The 19,470-nt window shown below is 38.2% G+C and overlaps 1 protein-coding gene across 1 annotated transcript in view; it reads right to left on the bottom strand.

Annotated features, from left to right (window-relative positions):
• LOC122811495 (protein FAM71B-like) overlaps positions 1–19,470 on the bottom strand; it is a 703,144-nt gene that overhangs the window by 141,473 nt on the left and 542,201 nt on the right. Inside the window, exon 4 of the mRNA XM_044083371.1 lies at positions 2,026–2,260. Coding sequence (XP_043939306.1) covers positions 2,026–2,260 — 235 coding nt within the window. The remainder of the gene's footprint in view (positions 1–2,025; positions 2,261–19,470) is intronic.

Below are 19,470 nucleotides of genomic sequence, written 5' to 3' on the forward strand. Positions count from 1 at the left end.
AAGCAGTCTGTCTCAAAGGCTTGTCCCTATTATCAATATCATATAGGCTACTGAAAGGCAACTTCTGACTCATGTGCAGAGACTCAGCAGACCATATCCTGTCAGCTCTATTACACATTAACAAGTCCAGTGGTGGCATAAACTCCTGCTCAAGGGATCTCAATCTCTTCTGCAACACAAATATAACAAGTTGGAGAGAGAATTTTGTTTTACAGAGAATTTTGCTGCTATGGAACTATCGTCCAGTTGTCATAAAACAAAGTACTTCTCTTACTGTATTCAAATGAAATCAAGATGAATGGATGAATAATCTCAAATTCACCCCCATTTAGCACCCTTCTCCCTCACGAATAGGGGCAACATGTGAATGTCCCAGTATACCCTTGTTCTGCCCATCTATGGATTATTTGTACAGAAAATATAAAGACTAAAATCTACCATGGAAATGTAAGGCTAGGCTTCTTAAGATCCTCACGGATCATTAGCCTAGTAAGTACTTATAAACGTATGAACCTTTGAACAGCAAGCACATCTACAACATTCATATTTCACCCATTTGTTGCAATAATAGTACCAGAAAGGAATGTCTAGCAATGTCCCCAATGACAGACATAGCATTGCAAACTAATATTAAGATGTTCAGTGCTGATTGGCTGCAGTGCCTAAGTGAACAAGGGCATCCATTACATGAAGAGAGTACTTGTATCTTGATCTAGATACAGAGGGGTTTAGGTATGCCCAATGGAGACTAACCATTTACTGAATGCTGCAAGATCTCAGTTCCACTCCCCTGACATTAAGCCCACTGACAATATAGGGCATAGGCACAGTGAAGTGACCATTCAAGAAGGCTTGTACAGGGAAGTCACAATACCAACATAAACAGCCGCATGTCCCTAAATTAGCCAATGCAGCCAGATGTGAACTGAAATGTAAGTCTCATACAGAAGTACAAATGGTGTACAGTTCCAGTTCTCTTGCCATAAAAATAAAAGTGTATGTCCAGGAATAAATAAAATGTTGCCGAAGTCCAAAGGAAGGTATAGAGTCCCTGATTCTGAGCAATATGCAAGTCTCAGTGGTATTATTGAATATGCTTTTACTGTATGGTATTACCTTAAAATTAAAGTTTTGCCAGACACAAAAGGTTAGAGTATTCCCACAACAACCAGAAAGTCTAAAACTCTGAAACTCCAATTACTAGGCTGCACAAAATGGTCACCACTCAAAAGCTAAATCTGCATTACCAAAGTTAATGTGGCATGCTGCACCCAATATCATCAATATCACCATATAAGGGTTTTAGCTGTAATGTGGCATTGTAGCTTGCAGAAAGTATTACTCCAATATAAAACACTGGCCACAATGTTCCAAAGCACCAAGAAGTCCAAAACTATGTCATTTCAACTATTAGATCATGATGTGTCGTTAGCAAGCAGATTGTTTTTCTGTTCCTAAATCAGAGAAGGTTCAAACTGACCCTCAAACAGGAAAAACAAAATAAAATGTAATGTTGCAAAATGGAAGTGTGTGTGTGTAAACCCTGCCAACTACAGCAGCAGCATCTTGATGACTATCAGTAAGGTATTAATGATATTATTACATTTCCACTCGTGAAAGTCTGTATTACTCTGGCAAAATGCAAATAAAAAACTCTAAATATGGAAATGGTAAATATATTGTACTATTCCACCAGACAATAATAGTTTTCAGATGAAATAATGAACTTCAATTAAGAGGTAACAACAATAACTGACCAACAGTTTTGAAAGAGAAGAACAAAAGCAAATATTAAAGAACTCCCTTTATATGTAAGGTTGCAATCATGCACACTGTAATTAATATCAAGAGGCACAACCTACTTTTTGCTTGGAAAGACCAGCTTAACTCCCATGAAGATTTAAACAAAGAAACACAAAAAGCAACTGATTGCTGTAAGAGTCCTTGGTAATTTAATATGATGCTAATTTAATCACAGTCATTTTCCTCCAGCAAAATTAGTTTTTGAAATTAATATTTCCTTACCTGTGAAACAATACTGTCATCTGATGAAGTATCAGAATCTGAGACTGTCCAGTTGGCCAGATCAAAATGACGCAGCTCTTTAATTAACTTCACCCACATGGCAAAAACCTTGTTCTTATCAACATCAGGGATGGAGAGTTTCAGGTAAAATCTGCCCCCAAATGCAATTCTCAGCCTTAAGCAGTAATTCTTTCTACTTAGAACTGAGAGTTTTATAAGTCGCAAGGGTAAAAGCCTAAAATATACAAAACAATTCACTTAGTTAATTCCAACCTGCACATGTTTCTAGCATGCTATGAAAACACACTCCCCAATTCAGATTTGAGTTGAAAGCATATTTTTAATGTGCCTAGTTATCTTCTCACAATGTTTGTACACAATAAGTAAAATCTAATTGACAACTACTCATAGTTCTCCATATAAAGATAACAGCCTACAATTTCTTCATTGGTTTCTTAGTCATCGCAGACCATACAAGAGAGCATAGATGTGTCAGATTTTATTGCCCATTGAACACAACTGTCAATTCTCTGTTTCACTTGGAAAATTCTCTTTTCCTTAATATATATTTTGCTCATCTTTGAATCTTTTTAAGAAACATTGAAAGATACTTCTGTGGTACTTCCCTACCTATTCCCAGTCAGAACAATGTTCCATATAGGGCAATTCCTCCTGAATTGGCATTAAACAAAACAGTACCTCATTAGCTACAACCTCTGGAAAGCTAATTTTACAAATCTTTTAATGCAAGATTGTTTCAAAAATATTGTTTCTTAACAAAGTACATCTCAGTGATTACCTTTTATCCAATATGTCTTTATTATGGTTAAGAATGACAGTGTATAACATCATTCCATCATGATTTATATCTTAACTGCTGTATCAGTGTGAAATAGTTCCTAAATCTAGTTGTAAATGTATGACTCTCTTTAAAGCCTTGTGCCCTGCATTTTATTTTTAGGTATTCTAACGTAAAATGAAATCAGTGAGGATCACCTGAGACAATATCCAACCTCAGTTTTACGAAGAGGATTAAATCAGTATATATTCTTTGCATGCCCTAATTGTAGCAACAGTAAAATTATGCAATATGCATTCAGGGGAAGGTTATTATTTATTAATTTTTACTGAGAGAAAATTCAAGAGAAAGGATGTACAAGGAGGAGAAAGAAGTGGACAAAGAAAGGAAAACAGAACCACAATCTGGCTTCAGATAAGCAACATAGTCATTAAATGAAGTTGCACAAAAAATTCTAAGACAACAGAAGGATATTTATCACATTGATTCCTATTAACTATAATAATGTCATACTAACATGAGGCAACATAGTGTCACCAAGTAAGACTAGGGCTCATGTGCATATCAGCTGTATGTAAATATGGTCCATTCCTTATATAGAGGGTTATGGCTTGATTCACTTTCCCCTCAAATGAATAGCCACCTACCTCCATTTAGTAATATCTGTGCATCAGGACTTACCACCGTCAGACCTCCATGGGTTCAGCTTTCTTCCATGATTTTATTACAATTATTTGCTGCTATCAATAATTCCTAGGAAAGAATAATATGAGAAAAAAGTAACATTTTTCAGGCAATGAGACCCTCCAAAACCCTCAAAGAAGATGGCTGATATCAGGATCTCATACCGGCTGACTTTCCATTTGTACCCCCTCCCAAAAATAGCAAAACATAGTCTCTTATAAATGAACAATTTGAGACAATCAAATTAAACAGCATTCAGACCAACCAGCACGCAGAATGATAATCTCACCATGTCACCTTTTCCATAGTGCTCAACCTGTTACAACATCTGTTAGTGCAGGCATGCAGCATATGTAGGAGTGAGCCACTATGCTTGCACATTAACTTGTTATCTGGCTGTTTGCTTCTCTTTCTTCCAGTTGTACCCTAAATCTCCACAGGAGAAAACACATTTGTTCCCACTACATGGTTACTGCTCTAGTGAGGCACACCATTAATGTTATCAAAGTAAATGTGATTTTGGTAGTAAAACATACCTGGACAATTTTATTCTCTAAGCAGAAAGCTACCCGCCCCATTTAATGCAACAAGTGCTACTCATTTAATCATGACCCATCACTGTATTTCTCTTTCTAGTCACTTTGAAGGCAGGTGCCACCCAAGTCCCAAGAAACATTATGGGTCAAGTAGCCCAATGGATCAAATACTGACTCCTAAAGGCCTCAGGCAAAGAAAACCTGAGAGAGCTCTTGCTTTCCTTTAATTAACTCCATAGTTGGAAAACTAAGCAGGATCATGTGGGATCCTCATAACGCCTATCATTTCATTACTGGTTTAAAATGAACCAGGCACAAGTCATCCAGCATGTGGGCATACAGTGGGTGTACAGAAAAGGGATACAGTTAACTAGAGGCTAAAATACAAGCCCAAAGTATCACAAGACAAGTTTTCAGTGACCAGCATAAATAAGTGTGATAGCAGACAATGCTACCTCATACTATCACAATGGGCATAGTTAGAAGAGATATATGAGCCCAGATTAATGCAAAAAAAATAAAACAAGATAAAATGCCATGACTGCATCCATCATAAGCTTGGGAAGAACTCCCTTCTTCTGCTAAGTTGAGTGGGCAGGTCATGTCTACTCCACCTGGTTGAGTGCTTCAAAAGGGTTACAGAGACCATGGATAAGGGGCATAATGTCCATGCTATCTACCTAGATCTTGCCAAGGTCTTCAAAATTCTCACATACTGGGATTATTAACAGGCTGTCTCAACAAAATATTAATTCATGCATCGTTCACTGGATAGTTCTCTGTCTGACAAATCTCATACAGTTAAGGTCATGACATTTGCTAAAGACAAAATGTCACCAGCAGTGCCCCAGAGGGTTCATAGGTGTGTACTAGGCTAATGGCCTGTGGCCTTTACAAGCCTAGCCCATAGGATTACTCTGGCATCGTGCTACAGGGTACAAGCCTACCCTTAGGATTATTCTGGCATCGTGCTACAGGGTACAAGCCTAGCCCATAGAATTACTCTGGCATCGTGCTACAGGGTACAAGCCTACCCTTAGGATTACTCTGGCATCGTGCTACAGGGCACAAGCATACCCTTAGGATTACTCTGGCATCATGCTACAGGGTACAAGCCTACCCTTAGGATTACTCTGGCATCGTGCTACAGGGTACAAGCCTACCCTTAGGATTACTCTGGCATCGTGCTACAGGGTACAAGCCTAGCCCATAGGATTACTCTGGCATCGTGCTACAGGGTACAAGCCTACCCTTAGGATTACTCTGGCATCGTGCTACAGGGTACAAGCCTACCCTTAGGATTACTCTGGCATCGTGCTACAGGGTACAAGCCTACCCTTAGGATTACTCTGGCATCGTGCTACAGGGTACAAGCCTACCCATAGGATTACTCTGGCATCGTGCTACAGGGTACAAGCCTACCCATAGGATTACTCTGGCATCGTGCTACAGGGTACAAGCCTACCCTTAGGATTACTCTGGCATCGTGCTACAGGGTACAAGCCTACCCTTAGGATTACTCTGGCATCGTGCTACAGGGTACAAGCCTACCCATAGGATTACTCTGGCATCGTGCTACAGGGTACAAGCCTACCCTTAGGATTACTCTGGCATCGTGCTACAGGGTACAAGCCTACCCTTAGGATTACTCTGGCATCGTGCTACAGGGTACAAGCCTACCCTTAGGATTACTCTGGCATCGTGCTACAGGGTACAAGCCTACCCTTAGGATTACTCTGGCATCGTGCTACAGGGCTTGTCTTGATTTCCTTACTTGTTTGGTACACACTTCTTTGTCATGGAATCAAAAGGCTATGACTAAGAAAGCTTGCTGATGATTGCAAACTGGAAGCAGTTATCAAATCTCATTATGATACACCAATTCTCCAACAAGGGCTAGACCAATCAAATGCTTGATATGTTAATCATGGGCTTGCCCTCAATATCAAGAAATGCAGAATAGTTTCCAGTGGTAAATCTGGAATTACCACTCTTACCATGTAGATAAAATTGAGACTTAAATCTGACATAGTCAGTGAGGGCTTGGGCAACTATATAACAAACTCTCGTTTGACCACTAGATCTCTATGTTGGTTAGAAAATCCTTCTACTTTGCTAAACATAGCTTTGTGGCATCACCTCAAGCTCCAAAGAAGTTGTCATCTCTGCATATACTTCACTATGCATCTAAATGATCTCAGCAGACCTTGTTTCCTCAGTCTCTAAACCCTTGGCTATTCTGATGGTCTAAAAGCCTTTCCCCTCTACTCAGTATCATACAGACTCCTGAGGTGTGATTGCTGCTTAGTCTTCTATTCTATGAATAATGACACAGTCTTTGAACACCTTCAGCTAAACAAGAGAACAAGTTGTAAAGCTAACTCCCGCTCTAGACACCTACACCTATACTACCACATTGACACCACCACATTATTTGAACGTTACCTAACCCAACATAGCCCGTCATCTCTGGAAGAGGCTGCCTTTATCCATTATAGAAAGTACTTCTGATATGAATGGATGACTGGATGGATGATTGCAAATTTTCATTTGGGGCATGTGGGGAAAATTTTCTTAAAGTGTGACATAGGTTCATAGGTTAATACTAGGTTAGCTGCCTTTGTGGTCCATTTTTTTAAGCCTAGCTAATCTCCCTTCCAAAGGTGAGAATCAAACTCTGTCTTGTGTCTATGAGGTAAACACCTTAACCATTATACTAACCCCAAAACCCAGTACTGAGTGATGTGGCTAATTTGTTTGATTGATTCTTTGGTCATAAGCTTAGTACGAACATATGAACCTATGAACCTAATGGATCTCTCTAATGTGATCCTAACATTGGCTTAAGTATGTTGACCAGTCTGAAGCCTGTCTGATCTGAATGGATCAAGACCAGAATGAAACAGTTCACATGGTCTGCCCAAGGTGTCATGCACACCTTATACTGTATGTTAAGAAATGGCATAGTCCTGTAACTGGCAACTGTGGGAGAGTCTTTTCCTGGATCAGGTCTCACAGAAGTGAGTGCATGTTTCTAAGAAGTTAGAGGAGACTGACCATCACTAGAGTAGCAATTTACAAGGAGATCTGACAGTTTCATTCCCGCCTGTGGCTAAAGTTAGAGACATCTCAATTAGTTTAAAAAGGACTATGGGTAATTCTGAAATAGTTATTCTTCATGGAATTAACAGTCTAAGGAGGACTTCCCTCTTGGATATATAAATGGATTTAATAGGTATTATTGGACACCACAGCAAGCATGGATTAAACATATCTGCTTAGCAAAACATTCATATCATCTGATATGGTACCTCAGTGTCAAAACAAAATATTGGCATTCAGCCTGTGGCTAAGGACAGGATGTGTCTGAAAAGGGATATGCAGTATCTTTCAGCCTGGACTGAGATGTACAGTGATCTCAAGTGTTTTGTACTTGATGGGCTTCACTTCATCCTGTCTCTAGGGAGAACAATTATTGAACAGGAAATTTTCTTTCCACATGATGCAATTTTTAGATCTCTCCAAAAATAAAAATATATGTATATAAAAAAAAAAATTGCAAGGTAAATCATCAGAAGTGAAAGTGACTTTAATAAATATTAGAAGTGTCAATGATAAAACTGGTAATTTAAAAGCTTTGATATGCTTGAAGATGCTGATATCTGTACCATTACTGAAGACTGGTTTAAACATCTAAAACACACATCACACAGTGTACCGGGTGCATTCTTTTATTATTGCAAGTCCAACGAGATAGGAAGCCATCCCTCAGTATTTGTCAAAGAACACTTAGACAGAAGCCAAGACAGCAACTCTAGTCTAAAAACTGTTTATACCATAATTAATGTCAGTTGTAGTGACTATAATATTAAGGAAATCTATTGTTCTCTCTCTCTATGTCCCCCAAGTAGCTTTTAGATAAACTTAACTAAATGCCAGAAGTTTATTTATATATTTAATATTAGCCACTCCCTGGATTGCCTATTACCCTGTGGCTTAGCTAGAGGGACCATCCTCCATGCTATTGCCTCCAGTAGTGGGAAACTTCAGCAGGTGAGTGGTCCATGAATTGAGAGATATTTCCTTGTGGGGGATAGACTGGAGTTAATCTATATTAAGGAAATCTATTGTTCTCTCATTATGTCCCCTAAGTAGCTTTTAGATAAACTTGACTAAACTCCAGAATATAAAGATCAATAAAAATACAATTCTTATGGTAGATTTTATTACCCCCATAAGAACTATGAAATCCGGGTAGGCATGGTGGTATCTCAGATACTGTAACGGCAAATCCAGGATCATTCTAACCTCCCTGCACATGTGGTTATACCCTCTGTAAGTAATTAACACAGATTATGATACCATGATCTTTAATTTAAAGATAAAATCAAACCAAGTCATAAATCATCCAGTCTGGCTTCATGGTATAGAGTGATGGAGCCCTGCATGACCCAGATGCCCCGAGTTCAACTAGTTGCCTAGCCACAGGAGGACCAAGGTGGGGTTTTGGAAATTAGTGGCTTATGTCAACTAACCCATTCTGGGGGAAGAATTGTGGGTTTCTGCTCACAGCTATGCACTGCCTCGTGAAAACCAATGACTGTCTTTTAGTTGTGAGCAGGCTTCCATCCATGTGCTAGCTTGGGAGAGCTTGACTGAGCAGACATCATGGACAGTGACGCTCATGATATTTTGTGCGTTTCCATCTCATTTAGGGTGCCCATGTTCTTTGTACATGTAATAAAATCCCCACCCTTGGCTACATATATGCTCTCCAACAGACTCTTGTTCTTCTAAAGAGGCTGGTAAACTGAGTTACAGAGTGCTGAAACGCCAGCTGTTCCTAGAGAGGGAAGGTTCACCTGTCACTAAAGACACCATAGGATCTCATCACCTCCCACTGGGGGGGAAGGGGACAAATACATTGAAGGGGACAGAGTGGATGTCAGAAATGAATGGAAGATGGCCAAAACAATATTTCTGTTTGGATTTTACTAATAGAAGGTTTGATGCAGCAATTGGTGTGAAAAAAGCCTAGGAAACTGCACCGAAGGTCCTAAATAAATCTGCTCAGAATAATAACAGTGTTCACGATATTATTAACTTTTATGCACATTAATACATACCAGTAATGCAAAAAATATTCATGTAAAAAGAAAATATATTTTGGGGGTGGAATCATAACATTAACTAGCTCTAAAACAGAAAAAGGAGGTGCTGTATGAATTTCAAAAATTGTCTTGATCATAAAACCTAGTCTAGACGAAATACAGTACAGAAGCCCTTACTAATTCTTCCAGTGCCAACAATGATCTCAGTTTTATATTAAAGGATGAAAGACACAATAACGTATTATTTAATCAAATTAAGAAAGTAAAAGGGAAAAGCTGTGAATGTAATGTTATCAGCAAACAATGAAGTAATTAGCCAGATTCAGGATATAACCAATGTTCCCGTAAAAAAAAATCTGTGCAAACTTTATAGTATGTAAAGACATTTATCACCTACAAATGGAGATGTCCCTTGTGTAACTACATATATGATACTGATACATAAGTAAAATGAAAAACACAGGTCGCATGGAACCAGACAACATATTTTGTGGTTTCCTATACAGAATCAAGGAAAGCATAAATAAACCCTGTCATTTTTGTTAAATTCTTAGCCATGTCCCTAACCTATGGTAACAGTGGCAGACGTACGAGTTCACAAAGTAGGAGGGAGGGGGTTACTTCAGATCCAAATAATTTTAGACCTCACAACCTAATCAATGTCATGCATTGTCGCCTCACAGTAAGACGTTGTCCTGTTCGATTAACAGCTAAAGCATCTTCTGTGTGGAGATATGCATGAATGGGCGTACCTTCGTTGAAGGTTGTGCGTCAGGGCTGGCAACTCTGTACGTAAAAATCTACTGCCAATCATTAGCGGACTGGAGTTCCACTGTGGCGACCCCTAACCGGGAAAAGCCGAAAGATACAACAACCTAATCAGTATCATAAGTAAAATCATGAAAAATCAAAATCGGGCTTATCCAAAATGACACAGGGAAGTCTTACATTTTGAATCTTGGGGCATTCTTTGAAGCTGTAATACAAAACAATGAAGGATTGACAGTGCATGCTTCTTATCCTGAATATGTTAAGGTATTCAGCACAATTCTGTGCACATACACACATTCATCTAACTTAATTTGTACTGTGACAGATAAACGCGCACACACACACACACACACACACACACACACACACACACACACACACACACACACACACACACTCTCTCTAATGTGACCATCCAAGCAGACACATACACACACCCACACACACATTCATCTGACTTAATTTGTGCTGTGACAGACATACGTAAACACACACACACACACACACACACACACACACACACACACACACACACACAATAACTTTGCTGAACTTAAATGCACTGCTACTGCTTTCATTGCAGTTTGAGTGACCACCGTCTTTTGATGATGTCAAATTTTTCTTCTACCTGTGGAAATTTACACAGCTAGCAATTCTCTGAATCACTGGGCAGTGTAAATCAGAAGCGGCTTGTATTTCTGGGGAGACCACATGACTATTTAGCATTAGCCACTCCCTGGATTGCCTCATTACCCTGTGGCTTAGCCAGAGGGTCCATCCTCCATGCTGTTGCTTCCAGTAGTGGGAAACCAGTAGGTAAGTGGTCCATGAATTGAGAGGCATTTCCTTGTGGGGGATACACTGGAGTTAAGGCTTCCCACTGCTTGTAATCCTTTCTGAATCTCAATCTCAGAGGTTGTCTACAAAGATATTCAGATGTTGTCATACATACACAGACAAATATACACACACATGGATATATATATATATATATATATATATATATATATATATATATATATATATATATATATATATAAATATATATGTGTATATAGATAAATATACACACACACACACACATATATATATATATATATATATATATATATATATACACACACACATGGATATATATATATATATATATATATATATATATATATATATATATATATATATATATATTTATATATAAATATATGTGTGTATATAGATAAATATACACACACACATATATATATATAGATATAGATATGTATTTATAAATATTACAAAAAATAGTGCACAATACTGGCAAACCACACAAATAAAATAAAAGCCAAGCAAAGGGCACCCGAAATGGAAAGGACCAAATAAATGTTATTAGTCCATAGTAAAAAGGCCAAAGTGCCTGTTAAGATCCACTTAAAAAGTCATAAGAATACATGGCAGTAACATAGGAGATTACTAGGCTATTTACCGGGAGGTCATTTTAAGCCTAGCCATTTCAACCCAATGTAATACCACAGAGGTACTAGTCAAAACCCAAGATTGCATTTAGTGATAACTGCTCATGTCCAGGAGAGTTCTAGGTACTATCCTGTTAAGAATTTATGGTGCCCCATCCACTCGTCCAGGTTTCACTTGAACTACTTGAACAGTGGCATAGAGGTGCTGTGTTTCACATGAATTGCTAGCCTGTTCCAAAGACATGGCAGTCGCTGGAAGATAAGTCTATCCCTCCAGTATGTCCTATTTAAGTCACAGGCCATACTTAAATCCCTGTAACTGGTAGCCCTAGACCCATTTGATTTACTGATATGCAGTAGGTTCATTAGGTTTGGGTCTTGGGTTGTTCTGTAGGCCAGGCATAAATCTCCCCTAAGAAGTCTATACAATATGGAGTATAGTGACAGGGATTTTAGTCAGTTCATGTAAGGCACATGCTGGAGACCCTTGATCTTCTTTGTTAGAAATCTCTAAGGTCTCTCTAATTGCTGTAGATGCTTAGTACGGTACATACCGAATGTGGTTTTTATACTCAATTATGGGCCAGATAAGTGCTGAGTATAGAGGAGTTATAACTTCTTTTGCTTTTGAGGTGATGCCTCTACTAATCAAGTGAGCTACATGGAAAGCTTTCCTTACAATGGTAGACATGTGGTGGTCAAAGTTAAGGTCCCGGTCAAACTGTGATGCCAGGTCCCTTACCACTTCATGGGTACTTAGGGTATTGTTATGGATTTCATAGTGTGAGGGGACATTGTTGGTGCCAAAGAGAATGATGCTGCATTTCTTTGCATTCAGTTTGAGACCGTGACTAATACACCAGTCTTTGGTCTGTGTGAGATCATCTTGGAGTATGATGACATCATTTGGGGATTCAGTGATTGCACCTAGTTTGCAGTCATTTGTAAACTTGGTTAACCACACCCCATTAGTTTTGACCTGAACTTCTGAGAAGTATATAGCAAACAGTAGGGGGACCAGCACTGACTCCTGTGGTACCACACTGGTAACAGGTCTGCTGGTTGATGTGCAGTCACCCCCTTTGATAGTGTATATCTGGTTTGAGAGCCAGTTGATAACCCATCTTACAACGAAGGGGCTTACATTCAGTTTGCTAAGTTTATTGGTAATGCCTGAATGTGGGACTGTGTTGAAAGCCTTTGCCAAATCAAGGTATGCTGTGTGCACAGATTTGCCCTCATCAATGGCCTTGGTCAAAGTTTCAAAGAAATCCACCAGATTTAAAAGGCAGGATCTGCCCTTCATGAAGCCAAATTGGGTAGGATCCAAGGTCTGGAGGCCACCTATGTCTTTATGAGGTCCATAATGATACATTCCATGGCCTTACAGATGAGGCTGGTCAGGCTTATGGGCCTGTAATTCCTGAGGTCTGTTGCTAGGCCAGCTTTGTGGAGGGGAATAACTGTAGTTGTTCTCCATTCCGCAGGAACAAAGCCTGTGGTTAGGCTATGACTGAAAAGGGTACTTAGTGGTGATACTAGTTAAATCCAAGTAGTCCCTTTAGGGTTCACCAAGTGGTGCCCTTTGCAGTTAATGGCTTATATACACAAGCACACACACACACACACACATATATATATATATATATATATATATATATATATATATATATATATATATATAAATAAACTGTATATGTATATATGTATATAAATATATATGTGTGTGTGTGTGTGTATATATATGGGTCTACTTTTTCTTATCAAAAGCTCATGCTTTCGAAAAGGAAAAGTATGAACCCATTTACGTGAAAGTGCACTTTCTCAACTACCAGTTCACCAAATCGGTAATATTAAAAAAAACAAAAACACTACAGCACCAAAGTATGCTACAGTGGGGATAAGGGACTATACCTGTTTCCCCACTGTAGTGCGATCTTGGAGATAGTATATATAAAGTATCAGGTGTGTGAGGGGGTGCAGGGGGGCTTGCCCCCCTACAAAAATGATTTTGTAGTGTTTTTTTTTTTTATTATTACCGGTTCAGTGAACCGGTAGTTGCGAAAGTGCACTTTTGTTTAAATGCAGTTTCACGTAAATGAATTTGTACTTTACCTTTTCGAAAGCATGAGCTTTCGATAAGAAAAAGTAGACAGACACACACATACACACACACACACACATATATATATATATATATATATATATATATATATATTTACTTCTGAATTTTGATCTTTCAAAATGTCAACTTTCTTATGATTGAGACAATAAGATCGAAGTTTTGAAACTTAAGTTAAAAAAATAAAAACAAAATTTTTTGTTTATGTTTTTGCAGGGGGGCAAGCTCCCCTGTACCCCCACCCTCTGTAATTAAATATACCAACTCCGAGATTGCACTACAGTGAGAATAACTGTAAATATAGCACACCTCTCAACTGTCCCTGATTTTGACTCAAATTTTAACTCTGTCCCTCTTAATCCCTCCTAAAACTAGTGACTTTTGGAGGAAAGGTAGTGAATTATACTTAATGAATAATGACAATAATTAAGAGTTATAAACTTCTTTTACTTCAGAAAATGTATATTAATTCATATGCTCTGATTCTGTCAATGTTTCAAGTTAATAACACTAATATTTTAAAGGTGTCCCTGATTTTTCCTGGACTTGTCCCTGATTCTGTTGAAATTTGTCTCCAATTGGTTGAGAGGTCTGCGTTCCACTATATAAGGCAATCTCCATTTAAACGGTTCGACATATATATATATATATATATATATATATATATATATATAGATATAGATATATATGTATGTATATATATATATATATATATATATATATATAGACATATATATATATATATATATATATATATATATATATATATATATAATAAGTAATCACCTTCAGAGTTGACCATCATACCATCTAACATTATTGTTTATGTATTTACCTCACTGTTAAAGATAAAAGTTTTTTCACTGCATCAATATCATGCATTACTGTATACCTGCAAATCAAAAAATGAATTGAACAGCATGCAACAACAGCAATAGAAAATCTCTACTAAACATGAAGCCACCATTGACTCAAAAGTAGAGGTTGATTCAAAAGACTCAAGCATCCCGCAAATTCCATTACATACTAAGCAGCCAATCACTTTTAAAAACACATGTACTAAACACATCTATTGATACACACTGTACCAAAATGTTTTTATGGGGGAAAAAGCTTTTCCCCATACCCCTTCCAAGCCGTGTGTGTGTGTGTGTGTGTGTGTGTGTGTGTGTGTGTGTGTGTGTGTGTGTGTGTGTGTGTGTGTGTGTGTGTGTGTGTGTTCATATTATCAAAACTACCTTTATTAATTAAACCGTCACCTAACATATGCAGTAGTCGAACACAGCAGCTTTGATTTCAGAAATAATTGACAAATATAGCCAATGACAAAAATGTGTAGCAAATTGTGTAGTTGACGACTGCATACTCACACATACAGACACACACATTTATGTTTGTATATTTATAAATAAATAAATACATTTATGTATTGAGTCACAACATTCAAGCTTCTTGAAGGTCAGTAGGTCATAAGCTTGACAATTACACATAAAATGCTAACTCTCAAGTAACTTTCCTAATACACACATGAAGAAGCAGATACACCCCAAATGGCAGATTGTCAAGATCAGGTAACTTGTTTGGCTTTATTTTCTTAATTGCTTGAATAAATTCTTTATTAAATAATGATTCTAGGACTGCAGCTAAGTATGGGGTAGGGAGGAGCAGAGAAAGATTATTTGTCAGAAATTTTACTCCACCAGTTACTGTTTACCATAAGCTTACAACTCATGACCTTTTGATGAACTTTGAAGAATACGGACAGAATATCAGTGATACAATGTTTCAACCACCCCAACACCTAGAAACAGGATATCTGAAATAGGGCATGTCACGAAAGGAGATACTGCCAGCCCAGCTATCTGGAATTTTGTAAATAATTATATATAATTTGTGAATATCAAGATTCATATGCTTGTGTTACAAATGTATTAGAACTGCATGTCATATGAGATGGTTTGTGTAGACATGTGCCGAAGAGGTATTTTACAAAGTACTTAGCTTGAAAATGTAACCACAGTATACCCTACTGGAAAAGTACAGAAATGTACATATACTATTGTAACTGTTTAGATTTATATATTTTAACAATGGAAACTGGAACACAAGAAGTTAACCTCAAAAAATAGCTGAAATTAAATTATTTTATGGCCACGCAATAAAAGGATGTTATCTTTCAGTTTCAATGCAGTAACAGACACAATGTCTATAACTAGAAGTTTTTTGTATTGTTTTAGAAGTGTTTATTGTTTTATTACTTCCAGGATCTGCCTTAGATCTAAGAAAAGCCCTTGTTTATGTATTTTTACAGGTTGATGCTAAATGCTACCAGCTGGATCAGTGGTTGTTTTTCACCTGGGATAGAGTCAGATGACAAGAAGTGATATCATTGTGCAAGCTATCCCAGCAATAATATTTGAGATATTAATTTAAGAACTCCCTGAGAGAGACTGAGTATTCTGTATTTTGTCTTTGACCTGACAGCATCAGCTGGAAGACCCATTCACCACACATCTGACTTGCTCTATAAGTAAATATAGGAAATAGTATAATTCTCATAGATACAGTCAGGAGTATAGCAAAGCTTAATTTAGATGTTTTTCTTTATTTATTAGAGACTGTCCTGCAATGCTGTTTTAAATATTTCCTGTGATTTTAAACTTTGATGTTACTGTGATTATATACTGAGCATATTCTTGTTCTTTTATTAACTTTCTTTCGGCTTTTTCCCTGTGAGGGGTCGCCACAGTGGAACTCCGGTCCGGTAATGATTGGCAGTAGAGTTTTTACAAAATGACGAGGTGCCAGCTCAACGCCCAACCTTCAACGAAGGCAAGCTCATTTACGCACGCATATCTTTCGAACGCTACCCAACCACGGGGAGGACATGCAGACTCCACACAGGAGGCACTCCTAAGCCAAGCCGAGAATCGAACGGGAGAACCTCTTGCTGTGAGGTAACAACATTTTATTAATTATTATTAAACATATTTAAACCTTTCATTGTGGCTGATATTTGTGAGACTTATTTAAGTTCTGAGAGTACTTGCATATTTATTTGGGGACGCTATGTAGGCCACTCCTAATAGCCTTGCTCTTGGTCAAACTACCATTTGTATTGATAGTAACATTACATAGTAAGATTGGGAACCATTTGTTAAGGGCCTTAAAGTAGCTGATAAGGAGTTGGCTGGTGGCAGTAATAATTACCTTATACTATGGACAGAAGGGGCATAGCTAGTAAACCGTGTGTGTGTGTAAATCAAACCACAAAGTGTGTGTGTCAGCTACTTGGGCAGGGACACGAAGCACTGGTTGAAGAGAGAGGGTGTTGCAGGCCTTGGCTTGGCCACTCAGCTGAGATCTCAATGCTATAGCTGTGCCAATGGGGAGTCTTATTGGTGATCTAGAGAAAGAGGGAGAAACCAGCCCCAGACTGACTGTGATCTGTGTGTGCTCTTAAGGGAAATTGCACTTGATGCAAAGGGCTGCTTCTGGAAATACTGTGTGTGTAACTTGTCATCCTCCCAGTGTACTTCCCCCACTGGTGCTAGTGGTGAGGATTGAGACTCCTTGATTACTGGTCCAGTGGTTGGACATCACATGGTGCCTGCTATGCGAATGGACTGTGTTTTAATTTGTCTCATGATACCTATGGTATAAAGTTCAGAAGGACATAATCTTTGTCATTGCCTTGCATTTTGTGGACTGATATCAAGACTCACAATGCAGAAACCTGTAAAACATGTTCCATTTGTAGTGATCAGTGGTAGAATTTACAAAGTGCACTTTCTTAAACTCTAGCTGGGTCACAGGCCAGTCTGGAATCCCTTCAATTTAATTTGGAATGTTAGAAGGCACTGTATCTTTAAGGATCCTTGAACCAATACCAGCATTGACACAAGATAAAGATGTTTCATCCCTATGAGTTAATATAAAGCAAGACAAGTATGCATGGTCTGAAAAAAGAGGCACTGAGTTTAATGCATAAAATGTATTTCTTTCCTTTGATCTCAGATTAATCAGATGCTCCATGTAGTTTAGCAAGCGACTATCAGTTGGAATGATGAGTGAATGCCACCCTCTTAGTGATTAGGGAGCCCAATTATGAAACTGCCCAAATGCATTGCCACATTTTAGCTGCAAGTTCAAAAGGTGTTTGGTTCACTCAGTGATACTATCCACTGAAGGGGAATCAAACATTAAACACACCAACTACCGGGACATGGCAGTTTGTAAAATCCACAGATATGAACTTATTTCCTCCACTAGAGCTCTAGAATGTTACAATGTAAGTTCCAGTTGTACTCTCTGCTTTTTGACAAGTTTTTAACACAGTCAAAACAAATGATCATATCCCTAAAACCACAAATGTTACTAAAAAGTGTAGATAGCAAATTATTCAGCACAAACCCATCTTTACAGATACAGCATTCATCAGATTCTAGACCTTAAAATGAATTTTAAAAGTCATAGTAAATACAGGTAAATATTAAATGTGTTGTTGTCAGTCTCACCTTTATTCTCACTGATTGGTCAGATCCGATGTGTTGGATCCATCTCGGCCTTTACAAAAGCTCGAGGACATCAGCAAAACTCTTGCTCACCCTTCCCTACCCATAATGCAGTTTTTCAACTTCTTCAGATCTCATTTGCCGCACTGTGAGAAGGATCTTCTATCAAGCTCTGGGCTAAGTTTTTTTATATCTTTTGCTACTGTTTACTACTTTCCGCATCTTTAGTTTTATTATTATCTTGCTAACTTTTAGTTAAAAGTTCTTCATCTTTTAGTATCTTCAATATTAAGTGTAAGCTTTTCCTTTTAGTGTTTCTCCTTTCCATTAGCATCTGTTTAAGTTAGAGGACGTCTAATTTATACCTGTTTAAGTTAGAGGGTATTCTTTTACCTTTTTTCCTTCAACTTTATTTGTTAGTAGTACTGGTAGTTGTTTCTTCCTCTTCCTTTCCAGTTGCCATCCATTTTAGTTAGAGGATGGTAACCAAGTTCATTTAAGTTTGAGGACTTATCCCTCCCTCCCTCCTGTTGTTGTTATTTAAAAAACAGAGGTCTTTCTTTCTGTATATTTAATTAGTGTGCTGTGCTTCTTTTTTGTAAACCTGTATGTCCCCAAAAGAAGGCAAGCCCTTGAGATTCAAAAAATATGAGAAATGTAGTAAAAGATGCCTCTCAGTGATTCACATACTTTGTGTATATTGTTTGAGGCCTTTTCATCTACAGGGGTCCTGTTCCATATGCCACGCTTTCAACCAGAGGGCACTTATGGAATGGAAAAATAATTTGATTTTGAAAAGATTATTAAAACCCTCATTTTCTGAGGCTATTTCTGGTGATCCCTCCTCTCCAAAAACAGATAAGTCCTAGATAGTGGGAAAATGTCCTTCTCCATCTCCAAAATCTTTATCAGAGCTGAAAACCAAACTGCTGAAAGTGTCTGCTCTGACATTACGTACAGAGCAGACAGCAACCTCTGGTGCAGGGACTTCATTGGAGCAGACAGAATCTTTGGCTGTGAAATTTTGTATTGATTCTTCGGCTCTGAAAGACACATTAGCTGTCAAGTACCATTATTGGAGCTGATCCCCATCCTTGGAGCTGATTACTTCTTGGATCCCTTCACCATTCTTGAACAGATCTAGATCTTCAACATTGTCTACCAGACCAACTAGGAGTACCTCAGACGAAGATGTGGATGGGGTGATGCAGAGGCTTCTCAAGACACCTGCCTTGGCCAAGCTTCTTTTGGATCTGAGCCCAAAGGAGTCAGATCAGTCTCATCTTCTCTCTTCGGCACCTACTCCTCCTCTGATCCGACCTTCAGTTTTGGAGTTGGAAAACTCCGATATTATGTTGGTGTCTGTATTGGGTTCAGGGCATCTTGGCTCCACAGATCTGCTGTCTTCCCAGAGCATCTCCCTCCAGTCAGAGCAGGAGACCTCTGGGAGCCGACAC

The sequence above is a fragment of the Protopterus annectens genome, chromosome 9.part0 (genome assembly GCF_019279795.1).
Source record: "Protopterus annectens isolate FY-2018-M chromosome 9.part0, PAN1.0, whole genome shotgun sequence".
Classification (NCBI taxonomy): domain Eukaryota; kingdom Metazoa; phylum Chordata; order Ceratodontiformes; family Protopteridae; genus Protopterus; species Protopterus annectens.